The 19,588-nt window shown below is 43.0% G+C and overlaps 1 protein-coding gene across 4 annotated transcripts in view; it reads left to right on the top strand.

The window, feature by feature from the left end:
- The window catches only part of gpm6bb (glycoprotein M6Bb), a 30,729-nt gene that overhangs the window by 3,930 nt on the left and 7,211 nt on the right, over nt 1–19,588 (top strand). For 2 of the 4 annotated variants that reach the window (XM_085766145.1, XM_085766148.1), the window contains exon 2: nt 19,283–19,469. In XM_085766145.1, the coding sequence (XP_085622271.1) occupies nt 19,283–19,469 (187 nt within the window). Of the gene's footprint in view, nt 1–11,510; nt 11,766–19,282; nt 19,470–19,588 lie in introns of those variants that run through there. The other 2 variants (XM_085766144.1, XM_085766147.1) reach the window with 2 other exon arrangements.

Here is a 19,588-nt window from a genome sequence, read left to right as displayed (position 1 = left end):
AACTCCTCCGACAACAAAGAGGACCATTGAGTATTGTGACATGAAATGACAGGAATAGAAGTTCCTGAGTGGGGATGCCTGTTCAAGCATGTGCCTCGGCCGTCACTTTTACCAAAAGCCCATTCACAGTTGAGCAGAAGGGATGCAAGAGGATGCGTGGGTGACATAGTGTGTATGTGTATGTGTGCGTGCGAGTCCACCCTAGTTTAGAGACATGCCACAATCACGCTGCTACATGGTAGAAACAGGATGGCATTTAAATATCTGAAAATACTCCCTATATGCGCAAGACCACAGCGTCTCAGATATGCAAAAACAGTTGAACTCTGGGGTTGTCTAAAATATGCCAGATACAATATGTCCTTTATCTTATCTGCAAAGCTCCAGGAAAGAAAGAAAAAAACACCCACGATTACCAAGGTTAAACTGCCAAATACATGCATAATGAGGCTTAATTTGAATCTTATTTCTTCACTTTTACAATATGTTTGCATCAGTGCATGTGGTGTGTAGAGCGCAGGGGTGATATTTCCCAGTGGCGCAGCAATCTGTATTAGTGTTTTTGTTCACAGTCAGATGACTGTTCCAGAAGGCCTGTGGGGAAATAATGGGCTGGTGAAAGCAAAGAGCTGCTGCATCTGATGAACATTCAACAACTCATTCAACAGTCATTCACCACCACTTGCAGGGATTTTCTGCTGTCAAACCCCACTCTACAGCACTATGTATGATTGCATTCGCTTCACCGTCCATGCTTTGATCCACTCTCTCCATATCACATGATCAGAGGACATTGATAAATCAGTAATATTTAACATGAATGACCTATTTTCTCTTCCCAGCCTTGAGCATTGAAATGGATCATAATGCATGTAGAGAGGCCTATGTTAACCGATGCCTCGACCTTGTGATGGACAGGATGTGAACAAAGGGGATTAAAGCCATAGGTCGACCAACTGGGTGAAGCTCCATCTGCCTTCAGACTGGTTTCAGCTCTGCAGGGTCACTTGGTGAAAAGGTTGAACCTGGCTCCTATAGCACTCATCCAAAAAACTGTTGAATGCAGTTTTTGTCAGCTTCTGAAACTGATGCAGCAATTGGCTTGGTGTGTGTTCGTGTGTGTGTCTCTGTGTGTGTGTGTGTGTGTGTGTGTGTGTGTGTGTTGGCAGGGTCTGAACTTATCTCTAAAGTTCTTTTTTTTTGCATTCATCAGTTGACACAACTTCTTCTGTCATGCACAAACGAGCGCAGCACTATTGGCTGCCTTTAAGGCGAGCCTGTCTGAAACGATGACCCTTTATCCCAATTACTGCACTCTCTCTCTCTCGCTCTCTCTCCGCTGGCTCACCCCCGCCTTTGAGTGTGGCTGTGGTGCAGAGCTATAAACCCTTTTTGCCGCCTCAGAAGTCACATAAACCAGTTTGACTATGTCAAGTGTGGATTTTTGAACAAATATTGCTTCATTGCTTTAAGACTTGGAAGAAGTAGTCTGTGTTCAGACATGCTTGGTTTATCGACAGGTGTCTCAGACTACTGTGGTCAGTTAGACAAAGGCTGAATGCTGCTCACTTGACCTATGTCAGCACCACCCTAATAAATGTATTAGTAGTCAACCAAAATCCAGGCATCTTAGGTTCCCTTCAATAACCTACTGGAGCTGTCACAGACGATTTAGATTGGTCATGGGTGAGGAAGCGGTCCAGTTAAGATGGTTTCACTGTGTTCAATCTTCCTGTTTTGACAGGAAATGTATAAAGGCTGCTGTAGATTTCCAAAAAAACAAAAAAACAAACTATATGTATAGATAATTATTTAATTATGTGACCTCAGTTCAGATGTGAGGGTGGTCAGGTGAAATGAGAGACATAATAGGGGCTTCAGCTAATTTCTCTGTAAGATCATCAGTGAGGAGTGAGAGCAGAATGCATTAGTCTGCTTTTCAACTGTGGGAGCCTGTAGGATTGAGCTGTTGGCCGAGTGCCCACTGAGTGTATTCAACCCTCCACAGATAGGTCTTTGTCCTCAGCGCTTTTACGCAGCTGCTAAACAACCGTAAGACAAAAGCATCTGGGGTACCCCTGCACACCAATGAGAAATGTTCACCATATGAAGAGCCATGCCAGACCGCCTGAGACCATTTGGATACAGCCAAATGCTACGCTTGGGATGAATTAGGCAGGAATTTAAATGAATAGCATGTAACCCTTCATGACTTTTTTTTCTTTCTTTGCTTCTGTTTTCAGGATTATGTGTAAAATTCTACTTGAGCCTATCGAGATGTTGTTTTTGCGATAACACTGTCAGAAAAACAAGTCTTGCGCAGGCTTATTTCTTCACAGCTCGTTGCGCTGCTTATCTAAGATGAGGAAGACGCGCATGACTCCTGTTTGCTCATGTTGTCGTGTCGTGGCGCTGCATGTGACACGGTGAAACCAGAGTTAGAGGGCCACTGGACACACACACACACACACACACAATCTCTCTCTCTCCTTCTCTCTATTTCTCTCTCCTGCCAGGAATCATTTTTTCTGCCCAAGAAAAAAAAAAGTTTCCAAGTGAGAGTTTTCATTGTCTGGTTATTATCCTCCAGAGAAAGGCTTGATAGGCAGGAAGAGGCACTTCTGCCAAGCAGATGAAAATCTGCAATCGCTGAGCTTTTATAAAGCGACAGCTGCAGGAAACCCAATAGCTGAGGGAGACTGTTTGGGGGGATGCTGTGTGTGCTTCACAGACAGACCTTCTAGGGTTTTAGGGAGATAGATTTCAATTTGACTATATTTCTGAATGCTGGATCTGAAGAATATCTTTCTCTACATATATTCAACGTGGAATCCCACACCACTGAGTCATTCTTTAATGTGTGATGCTTTTACCATTTGCGCATGGTTTTTTTTTTTTGTGTCACTTTCTATTATAAATTCAATTCAGAGAGGAGGAGAAACATACTGTACCAGCAAACAGCAGCTTCGGGGGGAGAGGAAATCCCAGATGTTTCTGTCTGAGAAAGGGCTTGACACCGTAACCACACGCAGACCGGAGCAGAGATCAGTGAGCAGTATGAATACTACAGCTCCATCACTGAGGGGTCTCATAAGTCATCTTAGCTTTTGACCTCTGCTCTATGGGAAAACAATACTGTAACAATAGAGTGGCGTAAACGTAAAAGTGACGGAGCAGAGCATCTGGAATGTACGAGGGTGCGTGCATCTGTTGCATGTGTGTGTGCATAACATAATCTTAGTTGCTCCATGCCATGTGGAGAGCATGCATAGCTTTAGAATGTGGGTTGCCTTGTGTTTGTTATTGCTGGGCTTGTTTAATCAACACTGGACATTTTCCAAGACAATGCAAGAAAATTATCATTTTCTTTATTTATTGCTTTCAGAGTCATTTGAATTTGGAGTATGACATTTAAATAACTTTCTGGGTTCTTGCTGCACTGAAAGTAGTGTAAAAAAAAAAGAGGAAGAAACAGTTTTTTCTTTAGTCAGTGACTAACATTTTACAAATGGTTTTTAATCAGTATCAAGGTCCAAAGGGATCTGAACATGTAAACATATAATTCTTCTGGTGAAATGAAACTCACATATAACCACTGCAGAATACTTGTATTCTGCAGTGGTTATATGTGAGTTTCATTTGCAGTGTGTACAGTATTTCCATCTATGGAGATTTCCATATAATTTAAATGCAGGGAGTGTGTTCATGAATACATTCTTCAGGGTGTAAATGTTTAGACACTGATGATGATGTAGAGACAGCAGCTCAGTCTGATGGTGCCATAAGTAGGTCCTACTTAGCACAGTACGTGGCGTGCTATATAATGTCCAGTGTGATGGACAAAAGAACATTACAGTCTCTGCTGTTGGACAAGTGCCTGTCAGTGCTTAAAGCAATAATGCAATGGATTGACCCACTCTCACAGAGGTCGGCCGGGATAGAATACCATCATCCACTAGAGGAAATGGCTTCCAACTTGCGCTCTTGTGGTGTATTGTATTTGCTGTATATTGGTTAACGCTGCGTCCGCTTCTGTTGTGAATCTGTGGACAAACAAATCTCTGTGGGGATGGAAGTGTCAGGTTCAGGTTACGGCCGACTCCCCCGTCCTTCCAGGATTCATCCCTCTGGGACGCAGGGCTTTGAGACACGGGGAGGAGCGCCTGGCGGAACAATAGCGTTAAAGTGATCTGAGTGTCGGCTGCTCTGTTGTCATAGTGCCGACGGTGAATCCTGACATGGTGGGGTCTGACTGGCTGGGCTGTTGAGTAGCACCGGCTGGAGCTGAGAGGAGGAGGTTTTTTCTGCTACGTCTAATGAGAGTTTTGGGGGAGGGGTTGTTAAGAAGAGAGAGGAAAAAAGGGTAAAGTCTTGGGTCAGGGGTGAGAGATTGGCAGCGTGAGGTGGGGGGACAATGGGGCCGGCGGGAGCAGCACAGAGAAAGAGATCCCAGCAGCCAGGGGAGACACAGGAGAGGGTGGGGGGGGCTGTTCATGGGAAGTAACCCCAAGATTAGTTGGAGAGTCTCGTCTGCTGTCTCCAGGTCTCTGTGCTTCATTATGTCTCTATTGTGTGTGTGTGTGTGTGTGTGTGTGTGTGTATGTGTGTGTGCACGTTCACATGCTTATGCCCTGTGCAACAAGTAGGAAAATGAAAGCCTGTCTCCAGCCCTGTGTTATTTACCGTCGCAGCAGATCTGTGAGAGAGTGTGAGAACATTTTAGTTGGGGAGATCCTTGACATAGTATGTGTGTGTGAGACATTGCATTTTGAAAAATCTTGCTTTCACTGTTTTCTTCTGTGCCTCCTGACACAACATGCCAGCTTTATTGATACCCAAATAAACGGAATGGTTAATTCCCTGTGTTTTACACCTTCCACTTGTCAAAAGATGTCTCCAATACAATCAACAAACACTTGCTTGCTTCATTTGCCAGCATTATATTCATTATTCAATTCAAAGATGTGCACATCTGTGGTGCAAGATAAAAATGGATGAGCCCCTTTCTTTTCATTATGATTTAAAGTGCTGTTCGGCCACTCAAGTAGCATAAAAGGCAACTCTGTGGTCTTTGTGTTGGGCTAAATATAAAAATGCTTACGGTGATAGGTATTGTATTTAAAGGATTAACAACACTAAGAGAAGTCCCAGTGGGATTTATTTGTGCTCCCAGTGCAGTTTAATGGACAGTCAGATGTTTCAAATGGCCTTAGGTGTCAAAATAACAGCAGGGGGCGTGGGGGGATGCAGTTTGCAGCTCATGGGTGACCAGAAAGAGATATAAAGAGAGATGGATTAAATCAGATTAGAGGGGCATCTACACTTTAGGGGGGCATCAGGAGAGAATCAAAGCAGTTATAGCCTAATCAATATTTCCAGACAATAAAACAAATAGAGACAACAATAAAACGACTCATTGGTTTGGTTTTTATTGTTTCCAGCTACAGCAGGCAGCCATTTTCTATTGAGCAAAACTCAGCAAATTGATATTGCTGAATGATGGACTGATAGAAAGTTAGCTAAGTAGCTATTTATCAAGCTGGTCCAATTGCCAGATATATTCCTCTGGATTTGGAGAACAAAAAGAGAGCTAAGGATACTAATATTGGACTTGCATAGCTAATGCTATCTCTGCTGTATGGTAAATTGGATAATTTTGCCAATGTATTTGCCAGATCAACGTGAAAACTGATCAAATGTTGTGGCTTCAGTGATTGACAGATAAATTTAGCAGCCAGCTGGTTAATATGCCAGATAAATTGGTGGATAAAGAAGAGTACTTTAAAAACATGGCCATTTTAATATGCTAATGGTGTTTCTGCTGTCTATGTATGGTAAACAGGATACTTTTTGGAAGTGTGTTTGTCATACCAACTTGAAAACTAAGTTACAACTGAAAGTTGTAAGTTGTGTTCACGGCTTATTTCAGCTGCAAGGGGCCAAAGTGTACTGTTGCAGAATTAGGTACTTTATCAGCACAATGTTTATGTGCAATCTTAGATAGGGAGTGTTAAGCCAGTAGGCATGTCTATCGGTTATTTTTTCTTAAGATACAAGTTTTTGTAAGTGTAGCCTTTGGTCACGTTTGACAGGATGATAGGTTGTGTTACCGAATGCCTGACGTCCTGAGGTCCAACCACACCAGAGAAACTGCTGATGTGTTATTCCCTCATTGAGAAATAATAGTGTTTTTAAAACCCCCAATTTATTTTAACAGACAACTATTCAGGGTTATCTGGGTATTCTCATTATTCTCCACCAGTGCACAATAGATTGAAAAGACAAGCGGTTATTATGTGGAATTACTCTAACTGGATAATAGAGAGGTGTTTGCTTGCAGTACCTCTTGTCTGGTCCGTTGGCTCCATAATATAAGCATGGTGCACCACAAGTCAGTGACACAGACCAGAGGCCTCAGTAAAATATTTAGTTAACTGCACACTGAAACAAGATCAAATAATTACGCTTTATTTTTTCATTTTGAATGGCCAGATTTCTTGGTCTTATTGAGAGAGGAGGTGGTGGGGTACAGCTACTGCACTGTAAACGCCTCTCCCTCCCTCCCTCTCTCTCTGTTACTCTTTCACTCGCTTCCAGGTTTCTGTTTCTGTTTCCTGGCATCAATTCGATCTTTTGACTCCAGACTGAAATTATGAAATTCTTCGTCTTTAGGTTTTCAATACTGCAATGGTTTTCTGTCCGGCCAAGTCATGGTGGCAGTTTCCAAGGTACTATAAGCCTGGAAGGCCGGGTAATATGAAGCATCTGTGTCTCTCGCTCTCCCTGCAGCACAGTTAGGCCAAACCCACAGTGGCTGCGGAGGTGCCAGCAGAGCCAGGGTTGTGAAGTCACTTCTAGAGGAAAAACATGGCTGCCAGGCATCCTTGAACGAGTGTTGCTCCATTTCCAGACCTAACACAATAGTAACACAAACATGCAATTAGAGAAGTGCTGAGTCAGATACCCTTGGCATTGTTTGGTCAAATGCTTATAATTACACTGGAGACCAAAAACAATCAATCTGGATATTTTTACAATGGAGGAAATGCCAAGGCATGAAGTATGTCTCTATTAGAAATAGTTGAAATCGAACAGCACAGATGGATTTCGACCATCTTGCAAACTTTACAGCTTTTCCTCTTGCGGTGGAGTTCTTTAGCATGATGAACAATGTGTTGCACCACAGGCGGATACAGGTTGGTTTTAAGATTTTAATTCTAAGGTTGGGTCACGATGAAGGTCTGAGGGATGAGGTCTCGGTTGCATAAAGTCCACAAATGAAATGTCTGGATTGATAGAGTCTCAGCTGACTGAATGAACAATCCTCCTCCCAAAGCTTGTGTTAGGGTGAGTGTGTAACTCAAATTCAGCAGCTTTTTGGTAAGAAAATCACTTTAGGTGTCATTAAGTATAATTTTATAGTCTCAGACCTGAGGGCATATTTGATTTCCAGACGTTGTGGGTAAAAAAGTAGTTAGGATTTACTTCTTTTCTCCTTTCATTCAGGGTACAAGACACATTTTTCATTATTTTCCTGGCATTTTGGAACTTGATTGGATAAAGAATGATAATGATAATTAGTCAGAAAGAACCTTATATGTGGGCTTTCTGTGGAGTTGAGGGTTATAGTTGCCAACAAAAGAAAACATCCAAAGCAGTTGCTCAAGTTCAAGTATAAAGGTTGAAAAGCCTTTATTTCAGTGACACCATAAAAGAATGACATGCATTTAACCTTAGTCTGCTCAAACATGTGAATTGTGTTTCCTTTTTTTTTTTTCCTGTGAAAGGATTTTTTTAGTAATTGACAGAACCACGGGGAAGCACAGAGCTCATTATAAGTCAGCTCATTGTGGTTTATTCTCTCACTGCATGTCTTGCTTTAATGAGTGAGGACAGTTGGGATATTCACTTTTTCCAGTACAGACAGAGGGACATCTTTTTTTTCATAATGAATAAAGCCTAGAGTTGTTTTTATAGATCGGACTGTTTGGTTATGTAAGTTCAACTTCTAGGTTGAGTTTGAGTCGTAGCTACATCGTGGGTCATTATAACAAATCACACATTCAGTTGTTCAGCAGAAGTCATACAGACTTTTGTAATGCTTTTGTCCTACTAGACCTACAGAGGAAAAATGGGTCAGCAAACAAGTGAATGGATCTGTATAATGGGTTTGTAGTGCGCTGCTTTTGTAAACCAATCAATGACTTGGATTCAGCACGCCAAACATGGAGGCAGACATACAGAGCAGATTGACCACTGAAGAGGGCCTGCATTTTAAATCTAGGTCAGTAATGCCATCGCAGTGCACTGGAATGATATTGACTAAAACAAATTGTCAAAACAGTGGTTACAAGAATGGCCAGTGTTGCTGTATCCCAGTTATATTAGAGCGGCAAAATATTCCGAGATGTTTAGACAGACAGTTTGTTTCTTTCTCTTATTTTTTTTTTTTTAGACTTTGGCTTTACCAATCAGTCATACCTCATGTGGGCCACTCCATTCACCCTTTGGCTCGATCTGCCCTCTTCTCTGGTGTAGTGAGCTTTCTCAGACTGAAGGTAGTTTTTTATTTTTTTTTTAAGTGGTACTTGGGCCTGGACACAGACCTCGCTCCCTGAGAAACCTTTCCTCAGTGTGAGCCAAGCAGGGTGCAGGTCTTCACGGGTGACTGAACACTGAGGAGCTTTCAGGGCCCCCCAGTCTCACAGCGTGTAAGGTTGACCCACAATGAAGCACTCCCTCCCCTCCTCTCTTCCTCATTTGTATGAGCTTCATCATCATTCAGATTGTGTCCTCAAGTAGGGGAGTGGTTCTGTCTCACACTGAAGCTGAGCGTGCAGCACTCAGGCCTTACCTCCTCTATGTTCACATGATGATTCCCACACCACTCAACCTGTCACAGTACTTGTGATGTCTAAGTCTGGTCAGTCTGTTTGCTTTTTGTGTGACTAAAAAGACCTGATGCTCTGCATTCATTGTTAGTGATATTTTGTCATTGATCATCATTAAAGATCCACTTGAATAGTTCTATGCAATAGAAAATAAGCTGTTCACAAAGATGCTTTTTAGCTTATTGTTTTAGTTGTATGGTTCCAAATCAGCTTCACATCGAACAACGGGCAGCTGTTTTTAACAAAAACTCTTGCTGTATAGTCATATAGCAGTTAGAATTAGGGGTTTTCCTTCTTATTATCTTGGGTGGTAACCAAAACTGAAGTGAAAGTAGAATGAATCTTGGACTTGTAATCATTAGGTGATCAAAAACAGAACCCTGAATAAATGCTATTTTTTGATTTGTGTCTGTTCTGTGATTTCCTAACATATTTTATTGAAAATATTGTGTAACACTTCCTCCAAGATGGTGAAAGCAGAGAGTGAGTGTCTAATATCACTTTTCTGTAGTTACTACTATAGCCTCCCAATTTTGGATCTATTATTCATTATAAGAGATTGGTATCGCAGCGTTAAAACATTTATTTGCCATTAATTGAGTTTAGTGTCTATTTTAATTTTTTATAATCTATTATCTAATTTGGAACTGTTAACACCAGCTTATTCATTCATGCTTTACTGTCATTTGATTCATGCATTAGCTGCTTGGCTACCAGTTGACTATCCTATTCATGCAGCAGCACTGGCAGCGTGGCCGTTATAACCTGACACTTACAGTACTTTACCTCAGTTTCTCTGCTGATATCCTTTTGCCAGTGCCATAAGCCCATCACCACCCCAACCTCTTCCTAATGTGCTAAGATTTTGATAAGGTGAACTAAAATCCAATGTATTAGATAGTTGGATTAGTTCTCCCTATAAAATCTTTCTGTCTGCTCCTATGAGACCCCCTTAAAAGAGCAAAGCCAAATTTAACTTTATAAACTTGTCTCAATTGGATTTCCCTGCAGACGTATCTCTGACTTGAACAGAGTCCAAGACAGGGACACGAATATCTTCTATAGTCTCCATGATTCGCCTTTAGAAAGAGATCAGGAGCAACTTGACAATAAACACCAGACGCTCCAGCTGTTTGCAATGATCTACTACACCTCTTCACCCAGGTCAATGTCTGACATTTCTCAAAGAACTTGAAATCGAACATGTGCGCCCAGATGCAACATGTTGTGACTTCAACCTTGTTTGGTTACATATAAGAAGAAAAACTAAAGTGGTTATGAACATTCAAAAAGCTCAGCTTGATTCTGTTTTCTGTTCTCAAAACTTTTTTACTGGATGCCTTGGCGTTCTCAGAAACTTAAATCAGCCTTGTGTGGTTAAGTGGGTTACATGGTGCCGTTTTTGAAGCTTCACTTGAGCCCCTCAGCGCAATTAATGTGGAGATCACAAGTGCAGCTCTGTCTCCATCAGCTGTATCCTCTCACATAAACTGTTCAAACAATCCACGCTTCTATATATGGACGCTCGTTCCCCACTTCACAGGGATGATGTCACTTTTCCTGGCGTTTTACGGGGCTGACGGTGAAAAACTTTAAGATTAGTGTGCCGTTTGTTGTTGTGGGATCCCCGCTAAGTTCACTTCCCTGACCCCTGAGGCTCCCCTCCCCTGCTGATCCCCCCCTCTCTCCACTCTGAGGTCTGGTATCCGTGAGAAGCCCCCTCTCTCCAGGCCCGCTCCAGCGAAGCCCCCCCCAACCCCTCCAACGCTGAAAGGCCTTTCTCTCATTAGCATGCCCCTGGGGCTCCTCAGCCTGCTGTTGCCAAACAAACACAGCCAAGTCATCGCCCATCATACATCTTCCTCTCTCTCTATCACTTCTAACAAATAGTTTATCTTCTTTTTCTGTTTTTGTAGCATTCTCCAGTTTCTCCCTCTGTTATCATCTCCTTCAAGCTTCTTAAATTTCATAATGTTCCTCCCTTTCTGGTTCCCTGAGCTCCATTTTCACATGCAGTTTATACTTCTTGTTGTTTGTAACAGCCCAGAGGACACTCTGCCTCCGTGTTTAGGAAATGTTGATCTGCCTTTCTTTCCTGTGTCCTTTTTTATGCGAGGTAGAAGCCACCAGATGGAGGAAAGGACAGCGGTCAGAGGTTGCTAATGTATGCTGCAGGAGCGCAGGGCATATGGTGCAAATCAGAAGATGAAGGGCTCAACCCTGGTCAACACTACAGTGCAGCACACACACATTCACACACACAACCCCCTCTCTGAGACTGTGGTCAGATGGGAATTAGAAAAAGATGATTGTGCGCCTTTGTGCAACCCACAACTAAAGTATGGGTTCCTAGTCTCCTTCACTGTAACAAGCCCATTCTCACCAGGCAGCTCTCTCCAGATTGCTTTTCATGGTTGCTACGAGAGGCAGGAGTGTGTGTTAGGATTTGTATATATCATTAGGAGGACAAATTCAGTTCAGACTCGAACCGAATCCTGAAACAGTCACTGCAAATGTAATAGATGCACGTTTTGCCTGTGAAAACTGGATGCAATGTGCGACAGACTTCAACGGAATCCCTTGTGTCGAGACCTCTGCAGCTTGGAGAGGAGCTGTGATATACAGTTGGCTTCGTGAAGCTGGGAGAGGAGACGAAAAGGTGGAGGAGAGAGCAAGAGAAAGAGAGCGAGAGAGAGCAGGGACGTGCAGGAAGGAGAGGAAGCGAGAGAGAGAGAGAGGAGAGAGAGAGAGGAGAGTAAAGAGGGAGATAGGAAGAGAGAATTTGCTGAAAGAAAGCATTTTTGCTGGATGGGAGAGAAACAACCATGGAAACTCCACCAGAAGAAAACCAAGACCAGAGGCAGGACAAAAGAGGTACCAATGAGTGCTCACAAAGAGCCAGTTCACTTCTTTTCACTGCTGTGTTTACTGGGGCTTTAACCTACTCCAGAATGCTTGGTTTCACTCTGCACAATAGTTGGGTAGGTTTTTCTCAGCAGGGACTTTTCAGTGCTCGTATGCACGAAAAGTGTTGATTTTTCATTGGCAAAAAATTGTGCATCACTGCCTCCTGCAAAACTGCTGTTGATGTCATGCGTCAGGTGTGTTTTGCTTCTTGTGTTCTCTGTGCTCTTCTGTTTTTATGATCTAATCAGTTTAAGAATGGGGAGGGGGATTTCAGCAGACCTCGCTCCCGCAGTCGGAGAGATGCTGTGCCGCCACCGCCGCTGCTGCTGCCGCCGGTTATTATCATGCTAGTGTCACTTTAAAGGACAATGAGCCTGTTGCAGAATCAACAGCAGATCAATCAAAACCTCAGGCTGCGTTTGAGTTGGTTCTTCCAGGGAGGGAGGGGGTGGGGGGGTGGGGGGGTGAGGAGGGTGCTGATGATTAATGAGGTGGATGAGGGGCTGGCAAGGACAAAGATAAATGAACCAGACATTACCAGTCTCACAAATAGACAGCCGTAAGGGGTTGTGTATTCTATAGCGGGAGTGTCATTAACTTGCTCACCCCCTTCTCAGCCATATCAGCAGGAACCATTGATTTTTCTTTTGCTCTTCATCTTGTACATCTGTTCCAAACAGTAACATATGATCTGTCAGAAAATAGCTTCCCAAGAGACCAAGTTGGTTTTTGTCTGACCAATATTGTTAAACCCCGAAGGTGACATAAAACTGATTAAAACAGCAAATCATCACATTTGAAGAGTCACCTACCGTTAAGTGTTTTTGCTTGAGGAGTGCCGGTATTATCTCATTGTACTATTATAATCCAAGTGTCGTATGCTTAGGAAATGCCTACAGCGTTATGTTTAGTCTCTGTAACTGCCAATTTCCCACCTACAGCCTCAATTACATTGCACCTCCACCCAGCCAGGCCTCTCAGTTGAAATGACCTCTCCTAAGATTTTATTTCCAGCTAGTAGTCGTCCTACTTCTTTTTCTATATTTTCTGGACTCTTTATGGCTTTATTAGAGAGCAGGCAGTTGAAATCTGACAGGAAATGAGGGGAGAGGGAGATGGGGAGAGACATGGAACATACGTCGTCAGCCGGAAACCAGCCGAACACATGCCGGACTGCAGCTGGACTCCAGTTGGGGACACTGCAGTTAGGTGGTTAGAGGATGAAATCTTACTATGGTGCCCCAATCTGTGTGGTTTTTTAATGATGAACTGTACTTTGTCTTCAAATCCTTATGCCAGATCGGCAACCCCTGAGAACCCTGGAGAGTGTATGTGATATCAATCTATGAATAGACTCTTCTGTAATATATTTGAAGCAAACACACAATTATCCTTTTGAAGCAGTTAATGTAAACAGATTTGCCCTTGTCTTTGAATGCATACAAATGGTCTATTTATAGCCATTACGACCATCATTGCTTATTGTCACTGAATGAACACACATATCTCTCAGCTTCTTTCGCTCAGAGCCATGGGTGAGCTGCAGTCAACTGCTATTAGCTGACAGAGTGTAAGTTTCCGTCATTAGATAAGTAAGCAGTGGGACCACTTTGGATGAATTTGCAGGCTCAGATCTCCCCCCGTCCCTCGAGAGCAGCCATTATGGCCATTATGGCATTTTTAAGTATTGCTCCTCTCAAAGTGGAGAGTGTGGAAAATGAGACTGTTTCTCATAAATGGTGTTTTTGCAGCTCGCCCCAGTGGAGCAACAAACAACAATACTTAGCATTAGGTGTAAACAGACACATCTGTTAGCAATGAGCTCAGATGTTAGATTAAAATGGGATGGGGAATGTACAGTAATTGAGCTGGAAGCCAGTTCCATCTCTTCTAGGACTCATCAATGGGATGGAAGAGTTTCAATGTCCCCATCTCAAATTGTGTGTGTCCAAGCGTGTTTATTTGCATGAGTGGCGTTTGTTTGTATATGAAATGCATACTTTTACCATGCAGTCTTGCATGTGGTACTTTGTTTGTATGGATGTCTGGTCTTGTGTCCTGCTGTGGACATGGAATTAAATAATGTTTGTCAAAATGTTTCTTTTATGCAGTTAAAAGGGGAATGGTAAATTTCCTACACTAATAAGGCACTTTTCTAACAGAACAGACAGCTCAAACTTGTTTATAATAAGTTCCATAACAGCTATCAGGGGCCAGCTGAGGTTCAGTATCTTTAACAGAAAGACTGGAGGAGCTGGGAATTGAACCCCTGACCTTCTGATTAGTGGCCGACCTGCTCTACCTTCTGAGCCGCAGCATTTTTAACATTTCCTACCTCCCACTGATGGCCCCAGCTGTTGGAAGACTTCAGTGTTGTGTGATGACACATTCAGTGTCCGGTTGAAGGCTGTCGTTAAAGGATGGAGGGTGGTGATGAAGCGGGGCCAGTTGCAGCTGGGTTAGTTAGAGACAAGTCTGAACTAAGGCAGACTGTACTGGTGAATGGCTGGATGAACCCATTTGGAGGCACTGGAGCAAAGTGAGCGCCCGTTTCCTCTTAGTACAGCTCCCACAGCAAACTGTAGATGGCAGCTTCATTACAATTTGTTGACTAACATTTGGTACAGATACAGGTAGTCTGTCTGGAACACAACTTGGTATGTCACAAAGTTAGTACACGATGCACAGTAAAATAACAAAGGTGCTAAAACTACTGACACAAAGCCCTGCAATAATGTAATACTAGACAATTTAATGAACTAAAGCGGTGCAAAACAATTTTTTTGAGTGCCCTGGTTGCCAACCATGAATAGTAACATCCTCCTTTCACATCCTGTTGGGATTCTTGCTATTTCACCTTTTTTCTCACTTGATATACTTGTTTTCACTTTCTCTACTGCTGACTCTCAACTTAAATTAGACATAACCATGATCTTGAGGTCTGCAGGGCCAGGCCAATAGTCAACTTTACCTGCTGGGTAATCCAGTATTGTGGATTGTATTGTCATTAGACGAAAGAATAAACACCCTGTTTTTTCATGTTCACTTTTACTTCTGGCTGTGCCTCCTGTTTGTTTGTTTGTTTGTTTCTTCTGCATGCCAGTGATGCCATCTTACCTGGAGCTCATGTTGGTCTTGCAAGAGCCATCTCATTCAAAGTGCGCGATGATTTGAGAGGCTTTGATATAAACAGGATCCTTCTGGAGTTTGAAGAGGCTGCTAAGGTCCATTGTGGCTGAGCTGTGTGCAGTGCTTGGAGGGGCACACAGGATGGAGCTCAGCGGTGGGCTTGTCCTGGGCCTCCAGCCTGTGGGCCGGAAGGACGGGGCTGTGGTTCACTGCCATTCTGAATGGGCCCCTGAGAGTCCTGTGTGATGGACAGTCTAGGACTGCACACACTGGTTCTTTGTATCAGGCCTTCTTGGACTCTCTCTCTGTTTTTTTTTTTTTTTTGTCTCTCTGACACAGTGTCACACGCGTAGACACACTCTTTCACACACAAGCTTCTTTTTCTCCCTCTCTCCCCGTGATCACTATGTGGCTAGTCTAGCTTCTGCTGTAAGGCCCGACATTGTCATTACAAAACAGTCCCTAACTTGTCTGAGTCTCTCTCTCTCTTAATCTACTTTTCATTTCGTCCCTCCTCCTCCCATTCATGCACTGTAACAAGGAGATGGAGAGCGAAGAGTCTTGAAGTGGTTGGAGGTCTAACCAGGAGCATTAGTCAGGGAGCATGTGAAAGTCATCAGAAGGAAAAGGCCCAACGTGATTTTCATTTATAGTGCTGCACTCAAGAACAAGCCGGGAAGATCTGTTTAGTGCGAGCTTGTTGTTTCGGGAGTTACCGGCCCCTGCTGTTATCGCCTGTGGAGGAGGATGATTTGGACTCAAGTTTGCACTGCAACATCCTGTACACTATGAGATCCCACACACTACACTCAGAGAAACAGTCTGTATTTACTATTTATTTATTAGGTTTACAGATCTTGGCTGTCTTTCTATCTTACATTCTCTACAACACATTGCATTGATTATCCATCAGGTTTAGTGCCGCCTTTCAAGAAACTTATTTTTTTGCATAGTTAGATGAGAAGATAGATACAATGCTCCTGCCTGTCCAATAAATATCCAGCTCCTGGAGTCTTGTCGTCTCCATGGGGAGACTCCAGGAAGTCACTGTGCTGTGTACAGATTGGACAAACGAGATATACTGTAGTATGTTCAGGTTTTGAGCAGCTGGAAGCTAGCTCACTCACACCAGGTGTTTCCATCTGTCTAAATGCTAAGCTAACATTCTCCTGGCTGTGGCCTTGTATTTAACAAACATCCATCAGTGTGGTATCCTGTCAACTAACTCGTCTAACATCTGACTTCTCACTGAACTCTGAGCAAGAAAGTGATTTTCCCGAAATGTCAAATCATTCTTTAAACCCCAAACCCTGTGTAGAGCCTTTTTAAAGTCGGCAGATTAGCTGATAAGGAGACACGTAATATTTCACAGATCCCATGATTGCTTCAGAATTCCACTTCTGCTTTGAATCCACCCACTGTTTTTTTTTTTTTTTTTAATTTTACTTTGGTGTCGGCCGCTGTCCCCATAGTACTTTATACAGGACTCCTTAAAAGTGTTGCTGAGCTTTGATGTCTCCCTGTCTGTCTCCCCTGATGTCTAATACCAAGGCTAAAGCTTTCACAGAGGCTCTTTTGTGAACAGAGTAGTCTTCTAATAGTCGAACCTCTGCAGCGGGTCTGTCCTTGTGCCAGTGTTGTTTCAGTCAGCCAGAACAGAGTTAAACTAACCTGCCAACATGTCGGGTCCAGCTGTGAAAATACCACCTTGGATTTATTGCGTTATTAAGCATAACAGCCAATAAGTGAGATGAGGTTTCTCCAGCGACAGAGAGATGGCCAACCAGCCCGTCTCAGCCGGGATGGACAGACGGCTTCAAAAGCAAACCAATCCTGTGGAATGGACACTAATCAAACAGATGGATTATTGACAGGATTGGTGGCTTACAAACTAAGTGCACATTTTCTCTCTCTCGCTGCAGTTAGACCGTGATGGCAGATGCAGGCATGTCAGCCTGACCTTTTCCCGTGACAGGCTGCAGGAGTGGGTGGTTATACAGGGTCGCTGTGATCTTGTAAAGGCTTGGAGCATTTCATACATTAGTTTTAAAGTCCCCAGAGACACTTTTATTTCTATAACTTTAGACATCCCTGTCTGTGTTCGAAATTTCTAATTTCCAGATCCAGATTTGTAAAAAGAATCGAGCAAACATGGCTACTACTGACTGTCATGGTGATCATCAGCATCATCGTTTTTAGATATCTTATGGTAATAGTGTTGCATCTTGTATATCACAACTGATTGTAGCTAAATTAATTCATAACAAACCCTTGTGACTTTTAGAGATGAACTCTAACCATAGTTTTCATATGGAAACTTCCCCTCTCCTCAGGAGGGTGAGTTTCATTGCCAGGAAAGTATGTTGTGTGACTGAGGGGAAAAAATCCCTATATACAGCCTGACCACGGCCAGCACTGTATGAGTTTTGTCAACTTTTAGCCAAGATGTAGTCTGCCCGTGGATCACAGCTACCTGAGAGTGACATCCACTACAAGAGCTGCTCTTCCTCTAAACGAACTGTATTTACTTTGCAGCTGAGCTCAATATCCTGTGGCTCCCAGCACTCACCCTCCCCGACATTCTCACTGGAGAAATGTGGGCTGCGGTAGAAGTAAGCGACTCTGCTGTGGGCACACTCATTGAGTTGTGGTTAACATGCTGCCATGGCAACTCTCGCTCACCCACCATGGGACAAAAATGTTTTTTATCTCCCTGTACTACACAAACAGCCAGGATGAAGCGTCCCGGCAGCAGTATATCTGTTTTAATTTCCTTTCGTCGCGGCAGAAGAGCACAAACACGGATGAACTTTGGGGATTCTCGCCTCGTAGAGGAAGCGTGCGAACAGAGAGGAATTTTGGGCCAGTTTTCTCCCAACACAAACGCAAAGTTTTGCTGAGCTAAGATGTGCTGCGGCCGTCCCAGTCAGTCCCAGTATAGGCTGTTTTTCACTTTCCTACAACATGCAAAAATTTGTTCAAACAGGAAATGTGCTCTGAATTAATTACTTTTAAAATCATATCACTGTTGATGGTAGATGGATAATATGGATAAGGTTTACAGTTCCTTTCATTCAAATATTATCATAATCCAAAGCCCTCTTTCACTGATGATTATTGTTGCAATACCTCTTCTGTGCAGGTTGGTGCAGTCTTTTCAAAGCCAGTACATAAGAAATAATTTTTCTATAGGGCTTTTTGTGGAGTGAGTGCAACATTAGCAACATTCATTTAGAGATGTGTTTGTGTGTACCTGATGCATGTTGGTTGCAAATGTTGTCAGTTACCTGCTGCTACTGTACTTGATGCTGGACAGGTAGTAAACCAGTATTTTAATTTTAGTAGTAGAGTAGTGAACCAAAATAGTAGCGCCAGAAAACCAAAAAATAAGCTGAAAGAGGCTAAAAGAGTTAGTGCTAACCCTGAATAGACAGAGGCGACAGGTAGTGATAAAGACACATAGACATTTGATATGTTCTTGATGTGAAAAAACAAAAACAAAACACTGATAACAGGCCAAGGCCGCAGTCTGATATCAGGCATATGTGAAAGCTTTAAAACATAAACAGCCATGGACCCGAATGTCCTGTGACTCTACAACATCCTGTCAAACACATGTGGATCTGATTGTGGAAGCAGCACACTGAGGTTTGTTTCCGTGCATCCACAAACAGTGCGTTGTGGTTAACGGCCCCCATTTCACAAGGCATAAGAACACGTTTAATGAGACAGGCCCATCTGGGTCACTTCATTCCCTCAATGTGAGCGGCCATTGATTTCCATTACAGCTTGGCAGACATCCATTGCTCTGACCTGCTAGACGGCCATTAGTGGCCTTTAAGAGCAGTGATGAATTATCAAATGAAACATTAAAGGGCAGTGTAGATAGTGGAAAACTAGACACCTTTTCTTCTGGTACTTTGCATTGCCGTACTGTAAAGGAAAGAAATATGCTGCATCAGGTGTGAGTGCAGACAAATTTTATGAAGCCTATTTTGAACAGATATGTTCCAAATTCCCTTTGTTGCAGTGAGGAGGAGATTTTTCTCACTAGAAAAGGAGTGAGCTGTGTTTTTTAATAAGTCCAGAAGAGTGATGCAGTTAGTTATAATATGATTCTTATTAGCCTCTCCCAGTGCCCAGTGCATGCTGGGAGAGGCTCAAAGGATAAACGGGTGATTCATATGAATATTAATCTTCATTTCCCTGAGATCACTTCCTGTCCCACAAGTGAAACACACACACACACACACACACACACAGAATTTAAGGCTGATGTTGACGTTGGTATAAAACACAGTTACATGATATCACTTGTCACTGACACATTTATTCCTGTTTTCTTTCCCCCACAGGCTGCTTTGAGTGCTGCATCAAATGTTTAGGCGGGGTGCCGTATGCGTCGCTGGTGGCTACGATTCTCTGCTTCTCTGGCGTCGCCTTGTTCTGCGGATGCGGCCACGTGGCTCTCACTGGGACCGTGACCATCCTAGAAACCCACTTCTCCAAGGTCACCAGTGATCATGCCATGCTGACTGACGTGTAAGTGACCTCATATTCTATGTGTGTATACTACTAATGTGGTGTCTGATAAACAAATACAAACAGATTTTGGAAGATACACATGAACTCTGTTTCCTGTTCAAACTTGCACATTATGT

The sequence above is a fragment of the Trachurus japonicus genome, chromosome 21, assembly GCF_045865225.1.
Source record: "Trachurus japonicus isolate A0001 chromosome 21, Traja_1.0".
NCBI classification, from domain to species: Eukaryota; Metazoa; Chordata; class Actinopteri; order Carangiformes; family Carangidae; genus Trachurus; species Trachurus japonicus.
The sequence above is the reverse complement of the archived record's forward strand: the minus strand, read 5'-3'. Positions and strand labels throughout refer to the sequence as shown.